Genomic DNA, 25,080 nt, shown 5'->3' with positions numbered 1-25,080 from the left:
ATAATTTAGAAATTGTTCATTCTTTGTAGTGTGCTACTGGTCAAACTAGACATTTCACTTGAGTGAACATTTCTGTCAGGTGTTAACACTAGACAAGAACATGTTAATAGAAGAGCAATCATTTCCTAGAACCTAATTAAAGCTATTCTGTAATAAGCTTCTAATTAGGGTCGTTTAAGTGGGGGCACAAAGGAATTCACCTTTGTTCAGGCTGGCTTTGAACTCTGGAATCCCCACCCTCAGTGTTCTGAGTGGTGGGATTATAGGTGAGTGCCACTCACTACACCTCACTTACTATGCTTTAAGTGTTTGTTTCTGGACCCCCTCCTGTTTGTTTCATACAAAACCTTGGTTCTCCTTTTAATTGGTTTAAATTTCTTCAAGTGTTTATTATGGTGGGCATGGCTAAGCATACCTGTGATCCCAGCATTTAGGAGGTTGAGGCAGGAAGATCAGGAGTTCATGGCCAGACATAGTCTGACTAGGAGGCAGAGGCAGGCGTATCTTGAGTTCGAGACCAGCCTGGTCTACAGAGTGAGTTCCAGGACAGCCAAGGCTCCACAAAGAAACAAACAAACAAAAAAGGAAAAAAGAAACCACCATATTAATATATTAAAGCAATATATTTATATATAGGAGGAAAATATTTACTGATGTGATAGGCTTACTAGTTCACCACTAGGTGGCTATTATGGTCAGATAGTAGGTCTTGAATAATTTTCTGATGACCTATTGAGCTTTGTGTGTGTGTGTGTGTGTGTGTGACTTTGGTTCCTCTGTAAAGTGTCTGAAGGAACATTTTTTGACGTGTTATGAAGGAACATGTGCATATTTGTAGCATTAGATTCATGTGCTGACTTTAGTGGAGCAGTCTACGATCTATCTGGAGGTAGAAATAGGCTGGTCAACAGCACCGAGCAGATCTGCAGTCAGAAGGATGTAGTGTAAAGTCTTCATTGCTCCTGTCTAATAACTTTGTATTCCTGTTGATCCTTGACAGTGTCAGTGTCAGATGTCACCCTGTGCCTAAGTGACACACTGTTTCAGGACAGCAGCCCGCAGCTGTGTGCCTCCATGATGTGCTGATAACACTTGCACTTTCCATGCCATATTTAATGAATAAAAAGTATGAAAACAGTTAGAAACCTGTGACAAGATTATGTTCAGATTGCTAACCCACTGACTGAATGGCCTCCGTATGCCCTTGGTGTTGGCTACTCATCTGACACAAAACTCTTGATTGGTGACTCTTATCTGGAGATGGGTGTAACCTTAACTGTGTTTTCATGATTCATCGACATTGGCAGGGTCAGAGGGAGGACATTTAGGAAAGTAAATTCAGAAATCATAAAAGTATTGCAGTTTTTTTTGGGGGGGGTATTTACGAGACAGGGTTTCTCTGTATTGTTTTGGAGGCTGTCGGTCCAGCCTGGCCTCGAACTCACAGAGATCCGCCTGCCTCTGCCTCCCGAGTGCTGGGATTAAAGGCGTGTGCCACCACCGCCCGGCAAAAGTATTGCAGTTTTTTTAAAAAAGAATTTTATGCAGGATGAAAGACTTGGGAAGGTGTTATTTTGGCAGTGTAATTGCACCCTGGGCTTTGTGTTTGGCAGACATGTACTCTATTACTGAATACTCTGTGGCTTCAGAGTCATTTAACAAGACCATCGTTATCTACAGGGTTTCTGTGTTTGAAATTCAGGAATTATAAGAGGCCTTGCCCTTCTTTGAGTCTTCAGTCCCTTGAGGGAGCTAAGTATCCCTCAGTACTGGGATCTGTGTCCTCAGTGTTACATCAGTGTCTCATGTGTAGAGGTGACAGTGGGCTCTCTCCTTCCTTCCTTCCTTCCTTCCTTCCTTCCTTCCTTCCTTCCTTCCTTCCTTCCTTCCTTCCTTCCTTCCTTCCTTCCTTCCTTCGTTAGGAGGCATCCACATTCCCACTGTTAATGTTGTGGACTAAAGGAGGAGAGGAGAACAGTGCATGAACACAGAAAGAACATTTGTTGGGTGTTGAAAGGTGCTTGGGTGTTGTGGAATATTTTGATTGCACTCTGACACTCCTGAGACTTGCCAATAAAATTAACCCTTAAATCAGGGGTGGAGCCAGTGACTAGCCGACTGGAATTGGCCATAGAGAAGCCAGCAATTTGGATAGAGAAGACACACAGGAAAGGGCGGGGAATTGAGTTTGAAACTTCCTTTTTGGTTCTGAGACAAGTGGAGACAGAAAAGCAAGGTCAGCTAGTTGCTACTCAACCTTGAGCTAGCAGGTTTTCACCACAGCCTTTAACTCCTAAGTCAGTCAGTCAGTCTGTCTGTCTATCTATCTATCTATCTATCTATCTATCTATCTATCTATCTATCTATCTATCTATCTATCTATCATCTATCTATCTAGTTTTGGTTTTTCAAGACAGGGTTTCTCTGTAGCTTTAGAGGCTGCCTGGAACGCTCAGTAGATCAGACCAACCCTGAACTCACAGAGATCACCTATCTGTGCCTCCCAAGTGCTGGGATTAAAGGCGTGCTCCACCACTGCCCATCCAAGAGACTTAATTCAAATCTACATATCGCAGCTGCAGCAGGGTGCTTACTGTGGGCTGTGGGGCCCACAGATGATACTCAAAATATCAGTAGATTCATGTGCAGCTGCTAAGCCTACAGAAACACATCACTTGGGATATTCCAACAGCTTCAGGGAATGTCTGCTACCAGCTTCCATTGCAGGCACACCCACAAGTCCATCTCATTCTTTAACTAATGAATAACCAGGCAGATACATTCATAAGCAAAATCCACTCTACTTAACTTGCTGTCTTAAGTAGAGCATACTAAGCCCTCAATAATGTTTGCTCAGTTAAATAAATAGTCTCCAAGTTTAGGAACTTGACTGAGCCCTCTCTGTTTCTACCTCAATGTACCTGTGTATAAGTGGCCGATGCAGGAGCCCTCCTTAAGGTTCAATGCCTGTTGTCTTACTTCAAGAGAAGGCCATGGCTTTTGTAGGCAGATCTTGATTGACTTGGTCTCAGATAAGTTTGGCGCTTGCTGTAATCAGATGGTCAATCACTTCATACTGATTTTTTTCTTTTTTAAGTTTTATATTATGTGGGTTGGTATTTTGCATGTTTGTAGTCTGTACTTAAATTTGAGGCCTTTTACTTTTGGAATGATAAAATCTTTTTTTACCCCTGTGTAGACAGGATCTCACTGTGTGGCCCTGGCTGTCTAGAACTCACTATATAGACAGACTGGCCTGAAACTCACAGAGATCCATCTGTCTGCCTCCCAGTGCTGGGATTTGAGGTGGCATCACTGCACCTGACTTGGAACCATAAACTCTTAAGCCTCTGTTCTTTTGGCATCACATGGGTTTCATGTGATTACCCGAATGCCTGGGTTTTGCTAATCTTAGAAGCTTTTCACAACAGTTCTTGATGGCATCTGATGTAGTTGATTTCTCCAGTTCAGATTCTGCGTCAGGATTTTTTTTTAAAAAGATTTATTTATTATGTAGTGTTCTGTCTGTCTGTATGCCTGCCTGCATGCCAGAAGAGGGCAGCAGATCTCCTTACAGATGATTGTGAACCACCATGTGGTTGCTGGGAATTGAACTCAGGAGCTATAGAAGAACAGCTAGTGTTTTTAACCTCTGAGCCATCTCTCCAGCCCCCAGCCCCCCCCTTTTTTTTTGAGGCAGGATCCCTCTATATATTCCCTAGCTGTCCTGAAACTCACTCTGTAGACCAGGTTGGCCTCAAACTCAGAGAGATCTGCTTGCCTCTGTCTCCTGAGTGCTGGGATTAAAGGTGTGAGCCACCACTGCTGAGCCATCTCTCCAGCCTCAAATGTTGTTTCTTTTTTGGTCTCAAAAGGCAAGCTCCCATGAGATCTTAAAAGTGTGTGTGTGTGTGTGTGTGTGTGTGTGTGTGTGTGTGTGTGTGTGTGTGTGTACACATGCCACAGTGTGCCTTGGGTTTTGTTCCCAGCACACACAGTGAACTGGTGTACCTGTGTCTACAATCCTAGCACTTGGTGGTGTATCTGATTTCAGGGTTGTCCTTGGCTGTGTAGTGAATTCCAGGCTGATAATGGGCTACGTGAAACTAACTTATCTCTAATGATTTTCCTTAGGTCCTAGGTATGCATGACATGTCCTCAGCACTGGCGTTTTATAGTAGGGTTACCGGTGGCTGTTTCACAGGCTTCTCCATGGGATTCCTGTGGAGGCCCAGGGCATGCATTTGTCTGTAATTCAGCAAGGTTGGGTTCTCTTTTAGAAAGGAGGTGTGTGAATGTCTGTGTCTGCACTTTTGAATCCAGCTGCCCACGTGTTCCAGAAGAGGGTTTCAGATCTCTTGCAGCTGGGGCTCCTTCAGATTCTGGAGCTCCTCATTTAGCAGCAAGTGAGTTTAACCATCTCTAGCCCAAGTGGAAGATTATTTGTTAATTCAAATTTTAAGCAGTTGGTTTGTCCCTTCTAGACTAGTTTTCACCTAAAGCCTGCCATCTCGTGGTCTTAAGCATACAGAACTTAGCAAAAAAGATTCTATTGTTGGGACTAGGTCTGTTGTACCACCATGGGTTAGGAGTCTTCTTGAATTACACTTTCTTACCATTGAGTCAGTTTATTTTAACATTAGCAATACTCCAGTTTTAATTAGAGCAGGTATTCAGAATCTTGATACAGTGAAGGCTTTCCTGTGTAATTAATGGTAGAGATTTATTTTAATGGCAAACATTATGTCTTTTGAAATGTAATTGTTCATATATGAAAGATTACTTTTCCAACATAGCACTCTATGTAATTATGGAAATTTCAAATCATCTTATTAGGAATAGAAGGTGCTTGCAAGTCTCTTGGCATCGATGAGCTGTCATTGATACCAGATTTCATGTGAGTGAGTGTCTTGCTGGCATGTGTGCCTGCCCTTCATGTATGATCAGGAAGCTGGAGGAGGGTGTCTAATCTCACAGAACTGAAGTTAACAGGTGATTTACCATGTTGGTGCTGGGACATGATCATGGATCTTCAGTAAAAACAGCAAGTACTCTTCACTCAGAGCCATCTCTAGTCCCCAGAGACTGGGTCTTAGGAGTTTCTTCATCCCATAGTCATTAGTTAACATGTGATGGGGAAAATGTCATCCACCCAAAACTCTTTGATCTGATGCTCCTTGGTTAGCTTCTGTAGTTTCAGTGGACCTGTGCAGCCATTATTTAGGTTGCCTTGATTTCTCCCTTAAGCAGGCAAGGAGAAGGTCCCAAGGCAGGGTGGTGATGTTGTCTGTGCTTTTCTGCTATTGCAGTTACGCTAAGAAGGAATCCGATCTTAATGGAGCCCAGATGAAGCTTCGAGAGTATGAGGCGGCACTAAACTCTAAGGATGCAGCGCTGGCTACTGCCCTTGGTGACAAAAAGAGTTTAGAGGGCGATTTGGAGGATCTGAAAGATCAGATTGCTCAGGTAAGAATCTACCTCTGACCCATATTTGGTTGATTAGTTTGCAATCTTAGGCCATAGTTTATGGATTTATTTATTTATATTAATTTTTTTTAAATGAACTCTATTTGTGTTCTTTGTTGGCTTCCTCAAAGAACAGTCTTGGTAGCTAGCTCTGCATGGTAGCTTCTCATCACTTGTGGTCTGGGTTCTGCAGACCTTGCTGCTCTCCTGGGTACACTCGTCCTCTCTGCTTTCAAAACCTGTTTCATTATTGTACAGGAACAGTGACTCTTGATGGACTGACCTCCCTCTCTGTTGAGGACTACAGTTTGATAGGTGATCTGAGGTGACATCCTGGGGAAGCAGCAAATGACCATAAAGTTAAAATGAGATAATCATGTTAATTGATTTATAGGAACTCTAATGCTTGATCTGATTCATATCTTAAGTCATTACCATGGTCGCCATATAATCTTTATCATTCTTTTTCCTCCTCATAGCTGGAAGCATCCTTATCCGCTGCCAAAAAGCAGTTAGCGGACGAAACTTTACTTAAAGTGGATTTGGAGAATCGCTGTCAGAGCCTTACTGAGGACTTGGAGTTTCGTAAAAATATGTACGAAGAGGTAACTACGTAAACTTTCTTTTTAAAGGAAACAGACTGAGCGTGCTGTCTCTTATCTGTTAGGATTTCAAGGTCATGTTTGAGTTTGCGTAGCCTGAATAAACAACCTGGATTTGATTCCTGGAGCCCAGTTGTGGGAGAGCCTATTCCTACAGACTGTCCTTGACCTGTGCGGGTGTGGTCAAGGCTGATTCATGCTTTGTTTTGCTTAGTTTTGGCTGTCTCTGCTCTGCCATCATGTATGTTGTCTTAATGTTAGTGGCGAAGAAACTAGAATTGCCTCTTCTACATAAGATAATAATTGGAAAATGGCAACAACAATGTAATTTAGTATTTTTTTTTTACGAGACAGGGTTTCTCTGTATTGTTTCGGAGGCTATCGGTCCCGCCTGGCCTTGAACGCACAGAGATCCACCTGCCTCTGCCTCCCGAGTGCTGGGATTAAAGGCGTGCGCCACCACCGCCCGGCAGTAATTTTTTATAATGGGAAATATGTTTGAATATTTGGTTTTTGTCCTTTTAGAACCATCTTGAAACTACTTACTCTTCCTAGTCTTTTCCAACATTGAGGATACTGCCCAATAAACACGTTTAACCTCTTCATTACTAACAGTTAATGGGGAAAGGAAGAGGATGTAGAGAGAGAAAGAATAAAGAAGGTTGACAATGACTTGGATGTAGTCTGGGTTCAGTTTTTCTCTAGCTAAGCCTTTCATCATTTAAGTAGCACGTGTTTCCTTAAACAGCCCAGATCTCCAGGAGGTTGGGAGCAGGGCTGTGATTTCAACCCTGGGTTCCCTCCCCCCCCAAGTATATTTTCCTTTTTAGTGGTTAAGAGAACCATGAAGAAATGTAAGAAAAGAATAGTTAGGACTAGGCATTGGGTAGATAATAAAATCTGTACTTAACCTCTGAGGTCTTAGGTTCAATCCCCAGCACTATACAAAGATACACAAACAACTTTAATGGGTTATAGTGCCCCCTTGTGGCTCCTGTAATTATTCCTACTCAAGACAAGTAAGTTAATAGGGAGAAACTAAAATGGGCAGTTTTTATTAGTGGGCTTTCTGTACCTAGCCACTAATTTCCTATCCCAGGTTTTTTGGACAGTTTCTTGAAACAGAAGGATAACCACTGAGTTAGTCAAGTGACATTAATAAGATCCTGCTTACATTGTTACTAATAGTGTAACATCTGAGTCATGCAAACTATTACTGTATCTAAGAAAGTAGATCATTATGTAGAAACCTTGAGGTTGTGCTGTCAGATTTGACCTTCCATGTCTTGTAGAGGCACCCATAAGATTGCCAGTAAAGCAACTCAGAAACACAAACCCTAGTTAGTGTTTGGTGCAGTACATTGTCTAGGTCCCTATAGTTGCACTTTAGAAAATCATCAGGCCATTTCTTGACTTCAATAAAGGGAAATAGTTACACCTGAAAAGAGCCAGAAGGTTCCTAGGACTTGAGGTATTATCATTATGCCATTAGTTTTACCCAGAGATGTTCTGCCTGCAAACTGAAAGGCAACAGTGTATCACATGCCTGTTCTGAGACAGGACAGGTGTGGAGGTTAGTAAACGATGTATCAGTCTCCTGAGGTTTCAGACTGGTGCTAGCATGGCCGGCGTAAACAAGTTGGTTTTGTGTTGTTTCTCCCTGCAGGAGATCAATGAGACAAGACGGAAGCATGAGACTCGTCTGGTGGAGGTGGACTCCGGGCGGCAGATCGAGTATGAGTACAAGCTGGCGCAGGCTCTGCACGAGATGAGGGAGCAGCACGACGCTCAAGTGCGGCTGTACAAGGAGGAGCTGGAGCAGACCTACCATGCCAAGGTGAGCGCGGGCCGGGCTCTGCTCGCCAGCGCCTCAGTCCTGAAGACGTGGCTTGTTTGCTTGGTCTAGGGTTTTCTTTTTTCTTTGAAGTTTTATTTTTGTATTTTATGAATATAAGTGCTTTTGTCTGCACACCAGAAGAGGGCGTTAGATCCCATGGAACTACAATCATAGATGGTTGTTAACCACCATGTGGGTGCTGGAAATTGAACCTGTGTCCTGAAGAGTAGCCAAAACCCTTAACTGCTGAGTTATCTCTCCAGCCCCAGGAATCATTTTAAAAAACTGGAACAAGGAGCTGGGCGGTGGTGGCACACGCCTTTAATCCCAGAACTCTGGAGGCAGAGGCAGGTGGATCTCTGTGAGTTCAAGGCCAGCCTGGTCTATAAGAGCTAGTTCTAGGACAGCCTCCAAAACAATACAGAGAAACCGTGTTTCAAAACAAAAACAAAAAACAACACTGGAACAAAGGGCCTGGAGGGCTATGTATTTAATTCTCACACCTACATGGCAGCTCCCAACCATCTGTAATTGTAGTCCCATGGTATCCAGTGCTCTCCTGTGCTCCAGTGTGGTGCACAAATATACATGTAAACAAAGTGCCCATACACATTAAATAGTGAAAGAATTAAAAAAATCTTCAAATAGAAGAAATGATTCTCTTATTCTTTAGGAATAAACATAATGACTGTATTGTTAATGCAGCTTCATATAGACTAAACACTACTAAGATCTAGATGAAAATGAGGTTATCCAAATTACCAGAAGTAAGGTTTATGTTTGTGCCCCTGGTCACTCGTGTCACATCAGAGTGGCTTAAATACCTGTCAGTCCCAGATCCCTCTGCTGCCTCTCTGCATGCTGCTGCCAGTGAATGGAGGCTGGCACTCCCTTTGGGTTGTTGTTGGCGTTTCTGCACACTGTTGGGCTCTGATGGCCACATTGCAAGTGTGTATAGATGTGTCACTCCCTATAGGATGTTGCTGTTTTATGGAGAAGACATTGGAAAATCTGACTTTATTTCAAAAATGTGGAAACATCCCACTTACATGAACAGATCACATGATACATTTTTTTGCAAGCAATTTTTCTCATGTTAAATGTTATATGACTAAATTAAAAAAATAGAGGCAGAGTTAGAAAATTGATGGAGTCGTTTAAAATAATTCCTTTGCTTGGCCTCACACTGTTCGTGTTAAGTGTTAGTCACTTAATGAAGCAGTAATGGGCATAGCATATAAGCAACCTCAGCAAGCGTTCCTTCAGCCACCCAGCCCTTGCTCAGTGCTGAAGTGAGAAAAAGAAAGAACCCCACAGACTGGACTAGGGAAGGTTGGGAGGAATGTAGAGACCAACAGCTCACTGTCTCTGTTTCTCAGGCCTCTATAAAACAGGTACGGGTGAGTGCGTGTGTACTCACACTCAACACTTGTGGCATTTGGAGATGTAGGCCTTGTTTTTCTGAGATTGCTTTGCTTCTGAAAGGAAGAGTCAATCTGGTTACAAAGTCTATTCTGTGTTGGATTTGTTGCATTTGGAATATAGAATGCTTCCTTTACAAACATCACTAAAGTTTTTGTGGCTACTTCTTTGTTAGTGCTACCCTAGATAGTAAATAGTTAGTGGATGGATTACTAGAAAAGTAAGCCCAGTTAATGACCTAGATACATTGAAATTGTGTAAATTCATAGTTTTAGAAGTGAGTCTGAAGACACAGGTGTATGGTGATGTATGTCACAGACAGTCATGATTTTCCTGTGTTTCGTCAGCCTGGAAATGTCTTGGTGACTCATGCTTCCTCATTTATCAGTTCTAACTTACTAGATAAGGCTGACTGGCTTCCCGTTCTTACAGCTTGAGAATGCCCGACTGTCCTCCGAGATGAACACTTCCACTGTCAACAGTGCCCGGGAAGAGCTGATGGAGAGCCGCATGCGCATCGAGAGCCTCTCCTCCCAGCTTTCTAACCTGCAGAAAGAGGTAAGTAGGCCCCGCCTCCAAGCACACTTGGAGTTATGCTGGAAGGTTGGCCACCTGTGTCGTCACTGTCTGCCTGTTACCTACCTGAGCCACTTCTCCGTCCTTGTCACAGATGAAACAGATTCCCTCCTGGTTTTTATAGTCTATAAATATCCTGTAGCTTTGTGGTGATTTACATCAGTAATTCCAGCAACTGAGAGGCAGAGGTAAGGGTTGCTGTAAATTCAAGGCCAACCTGGGCTACATAGTGAGATCTGTCTCAAAATTCCCCCTCTTCCCTAAAACACCTGAGTAGCACCTTATTCCTAAGCAGTTAGGGAGGTTATGTGGAGACCCACCGATGACTCTGGACACAGCTGTGTCGCAGCAGTGCTCTGTCCCGTCTTTCCGCACTGCTCCCGCTCATTCTCTCCCACCACACTTGGAAACCAAGATGATGATGATCATAAAATATTGGGTGCAGTGCCTTCTTTCTCCTTGCAGTTGAAATTACTCTGGTATGAATCTCTATTCTTTAAAAGTCGCTGGTCTCATCAACTTACCTGTATACCTCAGTGCAAGTGACTCCGTTTCTCCGTGTTGACAGCTGCCTGCTGTGGTGGCATGGCTCCAGGTCAAGTGACGTAGTCTTCATGTGGCTTCAAGTCACCTTTACTGTGGGTGATGCTGGGTAAAGTGACGCGTGGAGTCAGTCACACACTGATTGGGCATTGCTTCTCTTTAATGACTGGGAAGTAACTCCTGCCTTTGTTTTCCTGAGGGGAGAAACTTGTTTAAATTTTATGCAGTTTTATTGAGCAGGCACCCCCCTTCTTTCCCCCCTAAATTCTTTTTAGGTATAAAAGCATTTATTGTGGGCTTTAGAATAATAATGTAATAAAACAGTTAACAGATTTTTACATTGCTACCTTGTGTATTTTATTACTTATGTCATAAAACTTTAAATTATTTTAGAATTAGTTTGTTCTGCTAGTATTTTGAACTTTTCATCTAACAATGGACTGTTCACTTGACCAAACCACAGACCAAATGATTTGCCTGGAGATTTCAGGGTAACAGGTCTCCTTCCCTCCCTTCCCAGTATTTCCTTTATACCCCACTCTTGTTGAAAGTCTTTGAGGCATTTTCTCTCTGTTGCACCATCTATCTATCTTAGTCCTGTTGGGCTGCTATAACAAAATATTCCAAGCTACACACGTGCACGCACCTGCATGCACACACTCTGAATGCAGGTCCTCAGGCAGGGTCTCCTGGCATGCACTTCACTGATGGAACTAGCTGCGTAGGCCCTGGTTCAGGATCGGAAAGGCTAAGGCCAGGGAAGATTGAATGGTAAAATCAATTCCTTCCTTATCCTTAGATCGACTAACTCACCACTGAGAGCCTGTTTTGTAAAATACTAATTGTAGTTGGGAGGGAGCAATGGAAAGATCTCTCTCAGTACTGCCGTGGAGAGTAGGAACATGAACTGTATACTTCTGGAAATGGGCCGTCGTGCTCCCACAATGAGTTGATATCAGCCACTCTCCGTTAGATCTTTGTTTTACAGCCGAGGAGGCGAAGCCTTACTGTGGATAAATAGCGGTAGATTTGGGGACTAAGGTTGTGACTCAGGTTGTCTTTTCCTTGTTTTCCTGCTGTTCCTACTTCCTGTAAATAAGTGCTTTCAGGTTAGTGGATTTTAAACTGTCGTCCTTGGGGTTTCTAGGAACCTGCTGCCTTAGTAGCTGGGAGACAAGTGGCTGCTTTGTCTTGAGTGGGTTTCAGCTGTCGGGGCAGAGGGAGTCTTCTCCATCACTGATGGAGACTTTCTGTTGAGGAGTAAATGAACACACACACACACACACACACACACACACACGCTTGCTTCACCCCGCTTTGTAGTGCGGGCCTCGCTTGCTGGGCAACCCGGGCAGGCCCGAGACTTGTTCCACCTTCCCGCCTCACTCTCCCAAGTACCGGGGCTTGCATGTGTGTGCACCTGTGTCCAGCTTGATAAGAGGTTTGGTGAGGGGTTTCAATCTTAGGAAAGGGGGAGAAAGATGTTTAATACTCTTCTGTTGTGAGTCGTGGTGGTTTCATCATGCTGCTGTTGGGCTGTGTTTGCTTCTGCGAATGTGACCTGTGGCTCTTGACCTGAAATTTAAGGTCGAAGCAGCCTTTGAAGAAATACTTAAGAAGATAAGTTTAAGTAGATAGATGATAGCAATGGTGTTTTGGCATTCGGAATTGCATGCAGTGCTTGTGTTTGGGCCAAGGCTGCCTGCCTTACAAGAGTCCACAGTGGCACACCAGAAGCAGCCATGGTTCTTGTTTCCTGACCCTACCCGGCTCTGGGAACTGTTACTGCGTTTGTGTCGTAAACGAATCACTGTCACTGTGTTATGAATTATTAGTAAGACCTGGGGTTAACTGGCTCAGTGGTGGTGCCTGTTTTCATCACCTCGTATTAAGAACCACGTCACCGGAAATGTGCGATTACAGTAGTGTTGGCCAGGTTTCTTTTATTGTTAAGAATCAGTGGTCTTTCATTTCCTGCTGTCTGGCCCACCCAGACAAGAATTAGTAAGCTCTGTGTCCTGGAGACAGGAATCTATTTATTACTTATTGAGAAGAGCCGCTCTATAAAGCTCTCAACCGCAGTCACCTCTCCATCCTGGCCACTGTTTTGTTTCTTTGTGTTGCTGGGAATTGAACCCACAGGGCCTGTTCATCATTTTACACAGACAGACAGACAGACAGACAGACACACACACACACACACACACACACACACACACCTATGCCTTCTCATAGAATAGGCTTGGGGTGCTGGTGTACACATGTGCAAACACACTCAGTACACTTTTTGGTACTGGTAGCTCTACTTCTGGACCATCTCATAAAATAGGTTGTCCATGTATAAACCTCATAGAACAGGTTCCACATCCCTTGTGCACACATGTACATGCTAACTTAGCATAGCTATAATCTGTAATTGTTTTTCTGTCTAGTCATGGATTTTATTAAGTTAAGCAGAGATTCATGCACTTCTATTAAATATGATACTGCAGGGTTCTTTTTTGGCTCCTTAATCTATTTGTAACTCCTGAGTCTGGGAAATTTGGTTTTTATCATCTAGTTACTTGTTGAACTCCATTATATGTTGAATTTTTTGAGCCTGTACTTGTTCCAGGAATAAATTCTAGTTGTGCAATATTTATTACAGTGTCTTCCTTTCAGATTTAAGTTTTGGCACAGTAGGTCCCTGTCTACCACTGATTTGCGTACTTGGGATTCTTAGGCCCTTGGCTTCTGTCATTCTTTTTGAGCTGACTACTCTTATCATTTCTGAGGCTACTGAGATGAATTTTGTCATGGAGAAACATGTGATTAGCTACAGGGTTTGAAGATGAACTTTGTGATGTAGGATGTGGAATTATTTTCACTGTGTGCCAAGCACGGCTTCTATATTTCCAGTAACATTTTCCACATCACCGTGTACCACATGTGATTTGTACCCAAGCACGATGATGGGGCTCCCCCTAGAGAGACGGGCATATCCAATGTGCAGCCTTTGGTTTTAGGATGTGCCCTAGCAGGTCCTTGGTGTTCTTTGATACTTCTGAAAGGGGGATCTTGTAGGAAAGTCAGACTTGAAGATTCCACAGCTGTACTAAAATGTTCATTTGGCTAATACTCTTAAACTTACATGTACATTTCCAAACTTTTAACTTGAAAAATATTTCTTTTTAGGCTTTTGTCACCCAAAACTTTTGTAAGAGTGTATTTTATAGTCTGAGAACTTAGGGTTTAATTTCTCCCAGCCAGGATCTTTTGGCTCCGAGTTAGCGCTCCTGTGAGGCTGTGTTTGCTCTCTGGTTCAGGAGATGGGTTAAAATAGCTGCCTTGTCCTCATGTTGAAATGGTCCCAGAAAGTGAATGTGCTTCTTTGACTCTGAAGTCTAGAGCCTGTTTGGAAAGGATTCAAGAACTGGAGGACATGCTGGCTAAAGAGAAGGACAACTCTCGCCGTCTGCTGTCTGACAAAGAGCGAGAGATGGCGGAGATAAGGGACCAGATGCAGCAGCAGCTGAATGACTACGAACAGCTGCTTGACGTGAAGCTGGCTCTGGACATGGAGATCAGCGCCTACAGGAAGCTCTTAGAAGGCGAGGAAGAACGGTAAGGCCCTGGCACCCCCGGGGCTCCACAAGCTGGGTTTGCTCACTTTTCCTCCCCCCTTTCTTTCTCCCTTTTATATCCAGTATCTTAGGGCTGCCCTAAGTTAAAACCTTGTCTCTTGTGTTAAGAATACAAATGGTTCATAGTGAAGAACGGTCCAGTAAGATTTACTGTCCTGTGCTAGGAACTCAAGCATTCCAAAGTGTCTCTAAGAAAGGCAGAGCTGCTGGGCGAGGTGGAACACGCCTTTAATCCCAGTACTCAGATCTCTGCAAGTTGGAGGCCACCCTGGTCTACAGAGTGAGTTCCAGGACAGGGCTACACAGAGAACCCTGTCTTGAAAAACAACAAAAACAAAACCCAGTGTATTCTCCAACATGAATAACATAACTATATTCTAAGTGGTTTACATTTCTTTCAGTGCATATTTCCAAATGTATTAAATTTAATTATTAAATGCTCTCACTTTTAAGGAAAAGAAAATATTTTTAAAAAGGAAAAAAGCTACTTTGAAATTTTCTAATATCAGTTTTAAATAGAAATAGATTTTGTTTAAAGATTTATCTATTATGTGTATAGTGTTCTGCTTGCATGTATGCCTGCAGGCCAGAGGAGGGCATCAGCTTTCATTATAGATGGTTGTGAGCCACCATCTGTGTGGTTTCTGGGAATAGACCTGGGGACCTCTGGAAGAACAGCCAGTGTTCTTAACCTCCAATCCATCTCTCCAGCCCCTAGAAATGTGTTGTTATTACTTTTAATATCGAGTGGACTCCTTCATTGAAGATTTCAAATGTTTTAGTAATGTAATGACTAAATGTTGCTTTATTGGCATTGTCTAACATGGTGAAAGATTCCTTGCTTTAGGAATGCCTGTGGAGACCAAAGCCTCGGTGAGTTGGGCGCTTACACTCCACCAGCGGAACTCACTCTTTCTCTGTAGGTTGAAGCTCTCTCCAAGTCCTTCTTCCCGAGTGACTGTGTCCAGAGCATCATCCAGTCGCAGTGTTCGCACCACTCGAGGAAAGCGGAAGAGAGTTGATGTGGAGGAGTCGGAGGCGAGCAGTAGTGTTAGCATTTCCCACTCTGCCTCAGCCACCGGGAATGTGTGCATTGAAGAGATAGATGTTGATGGCAAGTTTATCCGCTTGAAGAACACTTCTGAACAGGTAATAGGATTGACCCATCTCCCGAGGCCTGCTTTGCAGACTGCTGGGCTGCTCCACCATCCGCTTGTTTCAGTCTTAAGGACTTTGGTGGCCTGAAGAGTTTCTTTGTTCTTATGTTTATTTATTGTGGTGGTAGGGATGGTGTCCATGTGCTACAGCTGGGTGTGGAAGTCGGAGGAGTCATCTATCCTTTCTCCATGTGGGGTTCTAGATTTGAACTCAGGCTATCAGCCTTGGTGGCAACCACCAGTACCCATCAAACCATCTTCTCAGCCTAAGATTTTCTTTGTGAATCTTGCTTTATGAAGTTACTCCACCTCTGTCTGACCTAGACTTGGTCGTTTCATGATGGCCTTCCCAAAGATGAATTAGAAGCTTTCTGTAGCCAGATTGAAGTTGCAATTATAATAAAACTTTATGGAAGGATGTGGGTGCAGGCTCGGGTATGTTGAAGGAGCCTTTTTCTTCTCAAAGTTAACTAACCAACAAATGCTTGTGATCTCATTTACACAGAAATAGTAGTAATGTGAATTTCTGTCTTGGAATAGTTTATGTGAGCAGGAAGTATTTACTGCAGGGACTTTTGAGGTGTAGAAGGGGTCTGCTAAAAATTGTGAGACCACTCTCTTCTCAGCAGGCTATTGTGCGTGGTCATGTGTTTACCTAAGTCAGACAGCACAGGCAGCTCCACTGGAGACGAGGTCCGGGGCCGCTTTGCCACAACTTGGAAACAGAGTAGCGGCTAGTCTCAACCTGGAGGGAAGGGAACCTGATGGGTTTGCTGTCCTCATGCCTACCCACTGGAGACTTGGAAACAGAATAGCGGCTAGTCTCAACCTGGAGGGAAGGGAACCTAATGGGTTTGCTGTCCTCATGCCTACCCACTGGCTTCTTGCTCTTTAGCTTGCCTTTAAACTCTTAGTGACAGCTTAATTTGGGCGAAGCTGGCACAGATGCAGAAAACGAAAACAAAATTCTCTCCTTATGTTTGTCAACCGTGAGTGTCTGTAATTTGAAATGGAAAGCCATCATGCATTCATGTTTTGTGGTTTTGGTCGCTTGATTGTGTTGCAAATCATAAAGACCATCTGACTTGGCAGTGAATACTGTCCTTTGTGTTTTCATGTCTGTCCCTATTTTGTCCCCTTTAAAATTCAGACCCTTCCTGGTGGGGTGCAGTGCTCATGAAGTCACTCTTGGCTGAGAGACGGAGTTCAATGTGTTTCATGGGAAGCCTGAGCTTCTCAGAGCCTTTGTGGGTTCACGGATGTGATTGTTTCATAGTTTTCTATATTTGTGAATGTGAAGTAACCCTGTTATATTGTGTTTCGTGACTAGGATCAACCAATGGGAGGCTGGGAGATGATCAGAAAAATTGGAGACACATCAGTCAGTTATAAATATACCTCAAGATACGTGCTGAAGGCAGGCCAGACTGTTACAGTAAGTGAACTCAGTCTTATCTTAATCACAGATAAAAACAGTTAACATCAGAAAACAAAATAAGTTTGGCTTAAAGAGCAGCATTTTGAAAGTGTGCTTTAAATGTCTTTACATTAGTAGGGTTTATGTATGCTATTAAAGATTTAAAAATTCTGCCTTAAGAGTGGTGAGAAGAATTGGTGTTTAGAGTATATTTTTTCCTGTTTCAGTGGGTATAACATAGTTCCCTCTTGACTGATACTTGTACCTAATGCAATTTGTCTTCTGTACGTCGTGAAGAATTGTAGGAAGCTAATAGCATCAGCCTAAAACATCAGCTGCCTAAATTGCTTTGACAAACTTTAACATGTTGGTATCTTGGCTCCACCTTACCTTAGCTGGTTTCGGGGTTGGAGGTCTAACAAAGCCACCACTATAGTTGCTTGAACGTGCTTGCAACTCTTCTACTGGGAGGTTGAGGCCAAAAACATTGTGAGTTCAAAGCCACCTTGGTCCTTGGGCTGGAGAGATGGACCAGTTGAGAGCACCTTCTTCAGCTCCAGCCTGGTGAAATCCCAGCATTTTGGCGAAGGGAGACTCAAAAGCTCATCACTCTTTGGCATTAGCGTTTGATGGCTGTGGGGAAGGAGACTTTATTTCCTAATAGACTCCATGCCCCAATCCCAAGACTGGCTGGGCAACAGGATTTCATGGGGAAAGAAGGAAAACAAGTAATCTCAGAGTTAGATGGGGAGGGTTGGGAGGGAGAGGGATGAGGGATGGGGTGTGGTGAAGCATGAGTATACTCAAAATACTTCCATGTGAAAAATCTCAAATATTGGAAGAAAACAAAAAAAGCCAGGTGTGGTGGTACACACCTTTACGCCCCGGCCTAGGGCAGAGGCAGGTAGATCTCTGAGTTTGAGACCAGCTTGGTCTATAGAGTTCCAAGATAGCCAGGGATACACAGAGATCCAAAAACACCCACTTGCTTGCTATTCCATAGGACCAGTTTGAGTTCCAGCACCCATATCAGGTGGCTTAAAACCACCTGTGAATTCACCTCCAGGGACCTGACACCCACCCTCTTCTGGACTCTGAAGGCACCTACACAATGTACAAATGCAAATGAAACAGATCCCTGTGCCCCCCAAAAGTCCTACCAGACAGGGATGGTACCCTGGTATTATTCAGAGTGCCAGGCTTTTGGCATAGCATCTGCCTCCCAGATGCTGGGATTAAAGGCTGACACCACCACATCCGGCCTCCCCTCCCTCCGTAGCTGACTTTGAAGTTATCACAATTCTGTCTTAGCCTCCCACATATTTATACTTTTGATCAGTACAAACCTTAATGTTTCAGATCAAAGGCTCAGAATGCAGGTTAGAACTTGTAAAGTGTAGAGAGCTTTGCCATCTTTCTGAAAATAGCAGGTGTTAATTTTGTAATAATGGGTGAAAATGAGAACAAATATCCTAACTACTCTATTCTTCTCTTTAGTAATTATAGTGAGAGAAGATTGCTTAGTTCTATTATATGTCTTAGGGAAACTGCATAATGTGTTTAAAAGAATTTGGTGTTTTAATTCAAAAGGTTTAAATTTGAATATTTCCTTTCTCTCATAATGTGGAGCCATTATGACAATCATCTGCTTTCCCCGCAGATGGACTGCCCCAGGGACTAAAGAGATTGCTCCTGTAGGTGTTGTATAGAAGAACTGTTATTGCTTTTTCTTTAGTATCTCACATTAGGCGTGATCACTTTTGGGACATAGTAGTGAGGGAGATTTTTCCTGTGACATTGTACATGGCAAATGCAAGGATCAGTCTGAAGATCCAGAATAAGATGAGAAAACCCTATGTATACTTTTAAAATTTAGTGTTAAAACACAGTAAAACTTGGTATAAGGTTTCTTCTGAAACTGTATTTAATCTATTTTGTTCAGAATATCATATCAAAATAGGACATGGTGGTGCCTGCCTTCAATTTCAGCACCAGGAAGGTAGAGGCAGGCGGATCTATGAGTTTGAGGCCAGCATTGTCTACAAGTGTGAGTTGTAGGACAGCCAGAGCTACACAGAGAAACCCTGTCTCAAAAAACAAACACCCCCCAACAAAACATATTAATACCAAACTTATTAGTTAAGTCTGTTAGCTTTTTTTCTGAGATCTGAGATGCACAGCGAATCTTTTACTTGATAACCACATCTCAAGCACTTCCCTAAGCCTCACTGCCGTGTTACTATTCACACTGAAGCGACTGTGTGACGCTGTAGATTAGTGAAAAGTATTGCAAGAAGTATCTGGAAGGCAGCTCAGGGCCTGGTGAACTTTTCAGCTTCATCTGTAAATGCCCCTTTCAGTTTGTAATGCTCATGGGAGAGCTTGATGCTTCCATGGTCTTTCTGCCTGATCTAGAAGAGTAACCCTGTTTCTGTGGGGTGCACGGATAGGTCCAGTCACCCCTTGTGGGTTAAGTACTCTGGCTGCAAGGCCTGATTTTTCTAAGACAAGAAAGCGACTTAAATAGAGGAAGGGTGTTTCTTATGGGGATTCATAGACTTCCCCCATAAGCTTGGATTTGTCATTTGCATTTTTTGGTGATCGAATCTTTTATATTCAGCAACCAGTTGCAGATTTTCTGTGTTTCTGCCTGTTTCCATATTTATAACATAGGGCTGATTATATCTGCCTCTGAGGACATTGGGACCACAGAGGTATAATGATTTGTTTATTGTTTAGGATTTATACCTAGGTTTTCCCTTTTTTTTTTTTTTTTTGAGATAGGGTTTCTCTGTATTGTTTTGGAGGCTGTCCTTGAACTCACAGAGATCCACCTGCCTCTGCCTTCCAAGTGTTGGGATTAAAGGTGTGAGCCACCACCGCCTGGCTTTTGTTTCTTAAAAAGAATTATGTGTGTCTTTGTACTGTGTAAGATTGTGTGTGTCCCATGCATGTACTCACAGGGGCCACCTCCAGATCCCCTGACTGGAGTCAGCTGTGGTCGGTGAGCACCCCATGTGGTGCAGGGCTCTCTAGGAGACAGTGTACACTAACCCGCTGAGCGTTCTAGCCCTCTACACTTGGGTTTTCTGACTGCCAGTGTTTTCCATTCCACCTGTTTCCTGCCAAAAAAGACTTAGAAAAGATATGGCAGAATTTCCATGCTGATGGAGGGAATGCATTTGGTTTATTTCATTAGCAATTATGTTTTTCTGGAACATTCCCTGCATTTTTTTTTTTTTTTTTTTTTTTGTGGAGCATAATCTGAAATGCGCTGGGGCACTGTGACACTGTCTCCAACTGGGGATGAGCCACTCTCCCTGAATATTTCAGGGAGACTGTTAGCTATAGAACATCAGCTGTTGTTGAACTTGGAGGGATGTGCACATTTCTGTCTCTGTCTCTTGGAAGGGTGACCTATGAAACCCCTAGAGCAGAGGTTCTCAATCTGAGGGTTGCAACCATTGGAAAATACATTTCTGATGGGCTTAGAAATTGAGACCCCTTAGTAGCAAAATGACAGTTATGAAGTAGCGACAAATAATGTTATGGTCAGGGGTCACTACAACATGAGGAACTGTATTAAAGGGTCACAGCTTTGGGAAGGTTGCAAACCACTGCCACAGAGCAGTTGACTGTTAATGCTACCATTGAGTGAGTGGGCTCCTTCGTATTGGTTGTCACGTCAAAAGCGGTCACACCTATTTTAAGGTACCATTCATTGTTGCCTGTTTTTGTTGAGGAAGACAGTAAGAAAACTTGTTCTGGGTCAGCTGTTTTGTGGCACCACTAGGCCAGAGTGTGGCCGTTTTATTTCGGGGGCTCATGTGTCCATGTTTGCCACGTGAGGAAGGTAAGGTCTGCAGAAGCTCTGTGAACTGTGGTAACCACAGGTAGCTAGGCAGAGATCACAGCCCATTAGAGGAAGAGTTTAAGCTTTAAGTTTCATCGTGTTGCTGAACTTGGTGTGCGTGAGCGCTGCACTCTGGGTGTGCTGATGTCCTTTCTCTCTTCCAGATATGGGCTGCAAATGCTGGAGTCACAGCCAGTCCTCCAACTGACCTCATCTGGAAGAACCAGAACTCTTGGGGCACTGGTGAAGATGTGAAGGTTATACTGAAAAATTCTCAGGGAGAGGTACGGCTGTTCACCAGTGCCACTCGGCACCCATTCCACCAGGCTGACAGCGAAGCTCCCGCTAGATCAAGGCTGCCAAGTAATTGATACTGAGTAAATGGAAAGGGACACACGTTGATAGCGTGTTCAGGAGTTTTGATTTATTAGCAGATTCGAGGCTCCAACTGTCCTTGTCAGGTTCCGTCTCCACTGAGAACTGGCTTTGGGACTTTGAGTAATTTCACCTCTGAAAATTCACATTTTTATCAAAACAGCATCTGATACAGAATGTTTACCTGGTAAATAAATCCTTATGCTGTTAACCTTGTAAATGCTTACACTGTTAGCCTAGGAAATGTTTGTCAACCTCACTACACTAGTTCTTGGCTTTTTGGTATTTTGATGTTTCTTAGGACGCAGTTCTGCAATCCAGTGTTATCATTGGGTTAAGACAGACTGAGGCTTGTGCAATGATTGACTGTAAAGACTGACTTCACAGAACCACAGCTCCTGCCTGAGCCTCTAGCTTCCTCTATCCTGCTGCACTAATTCAAATCCACACAAATCCTGTCTTAGAGCTGGTTTATCTACAAAACATGCCCTTGGAGCTGCTTCTCGTTGGTGGCTACACCTCACGTGAAGCTGTCTCTGGGACACTGTCTTTTGGGTGGGTTTTAACGGGGGTGGTGTCTGTTAGATTATGGAGATTAGTTTCTGCCGAAGCAATTCCACTGTGGAGGTTTCTTGAGTGACTTTGGGCTTGGGGTGCTCAAAGCCCTCTCTAGGACACATTTACTATCTGCTCATCATCAGGTTAGCCTTATGCTTGACCGGCAGTGTTAGCTCTGCTCAGCATTCTCTCCAGCGGAGTCACCTGCAATCACCTGCACTTGCCCCTCGTGGAAACAGGTGCTTTCTGTTGCGCCTTTATGACTGGTTATGCCCTGTTTCCTAAATACATCTGGACCTCAGTCTACGTTACCAGTAGTCAGTGCTAATCGTCCTTCCATTTCCTGATGGAATGGAAGGTGCTCTCTCTTTGTCTTCGCTGCTCCCGTGGTTCTGCGGCCACCATGGTTCCTGAGTTAGAGCAGTTGGACCCCAACTCCTTTTATTTAGCATTTATTTAACACCTTTCTTTGCTTGGAGCTAAGATCTTTAAGCAGAATTCATGTTGAGTTTTATAGAGAATTCAATATGCCGAAGGGCGTGCACAGGCTCTTAGTAACAGAGTAGGATAAAAGCATTAGAAAGTGCTCAGCAGGCATTTCAGATTGGGTCCCAGTAGCTCCCTGCGGGGAGAACGAAGGTCTACTAACCCTGCTAATTCCAGAGTTCACTGGCTGAGACTGCTTATGAAATGGCTTTAAAAGCCCTGTATGGCAGTGGAGTTTCTTAAGCAAAGGGAAGGGCTCTCTCTCTCTCTTTCCATGGCGTCTGACTCTGTTATCTTTCACTCTCAGGAGGTTGCTCAGCGAAGTACAGTCTTTAAGACAAGCATACCCGAAGAGGAGGAGGAGGAGGAAGAGCCCGTTGGAGTGCTTGTTGAGGAGGAGCGTTTCCACCAGCAGGTATTACTTTGTTTTAACTTTCAGTACTAGAATGGCCTGAAAGCCCGTTGTGCGGGCTTCCTTGCTACTCATGAGCCTGAGCAGTGGCAGTCCACCCACTGGGGGTGCTTGGGCAAGCAGTGCCCAGGGCAGCAAACTTGGACACAGCTTTTCCTCTGTCAACTTTTATTGTTTGCTTTCTGGTGTAAATAATGTGTTGTGCCAGATATGTATGTTATTTACAAATGCATAGATTAGATTGTATGCCTTGAAGCTTATTTATTGGATTCTGAAGGCTTTGTGCTCCTGAGTGTGGCATTCCCATGTCAACTTGAAACAGAAAGCAGAATCTAGAGCCACCCTGAGCTTCAGTGTGGTGCCGATTCCATTACTGTTATATAAAGCTGCCATTCATGAGTAATTGCTAGTGCCTGGGCTTTGTGAAGAAAACTTCAAATAAGCTCCAAAATCAGTATTAACTATGGAAAGAATATATATTAATGTAACTAATGAGCCTTCGACTTATATTCTCAAGCTGCTGGGTGTGACCATTAATTGGCCTTTTGTTGTCTCTTTATCTCCTTAATTGTAATCTAAGTTGGCCTTGTTTCTTAGTCAGTGTTCTGTTGTGAAGAGACACCATAACCAAGGCAACTCTTAGGAAAGAAAACATTTAATTGGGAGCTTGCTTAAAGTTTCGGAGTTTGAGTTTATCATCATGGTGGGAGCATGGCATCGTATACTGCTGGAACAGTAGCTGAGAGCAAACATCCTGATCTCCAGGGAGAAGAGGAGAGGGAGAGGGAGGGGAGGGGAGAGAGGAGAGACACTGGATCTGGTGTGGCCTTTGAAGCACACCTCCTCCCACCACACACACACACACACACACACACACACACACACACACACACACACACACACACACACACCCTCCTTATCTTCTAATCCTCTCAGATAGCACCGCTCCCCGGTGACTGAGCATCCAGTCATGTGAGCCTGTGGGGGCATTCTTACTCAAAGCACAAGCTTGCTTCACTAACCCTGCTCTCAGCAGAACTCACACGTGCAACCCAACCTGTGTAACTTGCTGTGGTGGAGTTTATTTACTCTGGATGCCTTGTCACTTTGCTGGCATAGTTAAGGGTAGTCTGTTCTACTTGACTTTAGTGAAAAACTAGCACAGGATCGATCCATTTCCCACCATCAGTGGAAACGTCACAGGGAGTAGAAGGAAGTGATGTGCATGAGTCCTGCCAGGTCAGCCTCTGAGGAGGTGGGGACAGTGCAGACTCATTGCGATAAATGCAGACTCAGAGGAAACGGGGGAGGGGAAAGTCCACCGTGGTTGAGGCTTTGCACTTGTGATCACAGATGATAGAGTTCCAGAGAGGGAAAACAGTCAAAACTCCACCAGGGGAAAGGGTGGGATAACCCAGCACAGTGGTGGCGATCCAATCCCCTTGGGACTGGTGGGCTTCAGGGCTAGTGTAATTAGCAACAAGTCACAAGGACTGAGTTTTGCTAGGCAAGTGACAGCGAGCAAAGCCCCAGCAAATGCTCTTTGTCTCACCTGTGAGTGTTTTGCCTGCACATCTGTGTACCTCACCGTGCAGTACCTGTGGAGGCCAGAAGAGGGCATAGAATCCCCTGGAACTGAAGTTAAGGAGCCATCCAACTCAGCTATCTATGAGAATTACTTTAAAATCGCAGGGCTAAGCGATAGATTCTTAGTTGTTTAGGCTCAGCTTTTTGTTTGTTTGTTTTTGTTCTTAAAAACTCTGGAGCAGCTAGTTAGTATAGAAACTCAGTTGTGGGATTTGTTGAAGTAAGCCTCAATGCTAAGAGTGAGGCGTGACCAGGCCCTTGTAAGTAGGCACTGCAGACCTTCAGTCTCTGAGAGGGTGTGTGTTTAGAACATCATGACACTGTTAGTCCTCACTCTTCCTTCTGTTTTCCTCTCAGGGAGCCCCAAGAGCATCCAACAGAGGCTGTGCCATTATGTGAACTCGTCAAGACAGAGCATGGTAACCCTGTATACAGTTCAGAGCCTTCTCAGAAGCACACCATATTTTTGTATTTCCTTTATGTGAATTTTTAAAACTGCGAATCTGATGGCCTTAATTTCCTTTTTGACACTGAAAGTTTTGTAAAAGAAATCCTATCCATACAAGTTGTTTCAAGATGTGAATTATTGACACTGAACTAACTGTACTGTTTGGAAAGGGGCCCTCAAGTTTTTGGCTTTTTTTTTTTTTCTTTCTTTTTTTTTTTTTTTTTTTGTATGTGTCTATGTATTTTTTTTTTAAGTTCTTTTAAGGGGGGGCGTGGTAAGTATACCACTGCGTGTCCGGGCATACTTGGAAGATTGCTCTGTCTATTCGGGCAGTCTGCTCTTCTTCATTCTCTGCTATATATAAAACGGTGCTGTTCGGGAGGGGGTAAAGCAAGTTTTTCAATATATTGAACTTTTGTATGGAATTTTTTTGTAATAAGTGATCAAGGTTACAAATTCTTTTTAAATAGAAAAGAGAAGAACATTTTTGTAAGAAGGCAATATTAATCTAGTCATCATGTAAGCACTCTGGATAGAGGTTCCACAGTCTGTATGTCAGCCACTTCTCTTAAATTCTTGATTCGTGAGGGGATGGGACAAGCGGGGTTAGGGTGGGAGAGGGGATTCTCTTCAAATGCTCTAGTTGTGTTTTTTAAGATAGTGTAACATGCTTAAATTTCTTATGCAACATTAACGAATAAAAAGCTGTTTACTATTA

At 43.6% G+C, this 25,080-nt stretch overlaps 1 protein-coding gene across 1 annotated transcript in view; it reads left to right on the top strand.

Annotated features, from left to right (window-relative positions):
• Positions 1-25,080, top strand: part of Lmnb1 (lamin B1) — a 38,891-nt gene extending 13,811 nt beyond the window's left edge. The window contains exons 2-11 of the mRNA XM_040741798.1: positions 5,310-5,466; positions 5,946-6,071; positions 7,735-7,905; positions 9,760-9,885; positions 13,829-14,049; positions 14,993-15,218; positions 16,557-16,661; positions 20,661-20,780; positions 22,223-22,330; positions 24,272-25,080. Of these exons, the coding sequence (XP_040597732.1) occupies positions 5,310-5,466; positions 5,946-6,071; positions 7,735-7,905; positions 9,760-9,885; positions 13,829-14,049; positions 14,993-15,218; positions 16,557-16,661; positions 20,661-20,780; positions 22,223-22,330; positions 24,272-24,313 (1,402 nt within the window). The 3' untranslated portion in view covers positions 24,314-25,080. The remainder of the gene's footprint in view (positions 1-5,309; positions 5,467-5,945; positions 6,072-7,734; positions 7,906-9,759; positions 9,886-13,828; positions 14,050-14,992; positions 15,219-16,556; positions 16,662-20,660; positions 20,781-22,222; positions 22,331-24,271) is intronic.

This window comes from Mesocricetus auratus, unplaced genomic scaffold (genome assembly GCF_017639785.1).
Source record: "Mesocricetus auratus isolate SY011 unplaced genomic scaffold, BCM_Maur_2.0 Super-Scaffold_6730, whole genome shotgun sequence".
NCBI classification, from domain to species: domain Eukaryota; kingdom Metazoa; phylum Chordata; class Mammalia; order Rodentia; family Cricetidae; genus Mesocricetus; species Mesocricetus auratus.
Note: the sequence above shows the minus strand (reverse complement) of the source record. Positions and strands in the feature narration are given on the sequence as shown.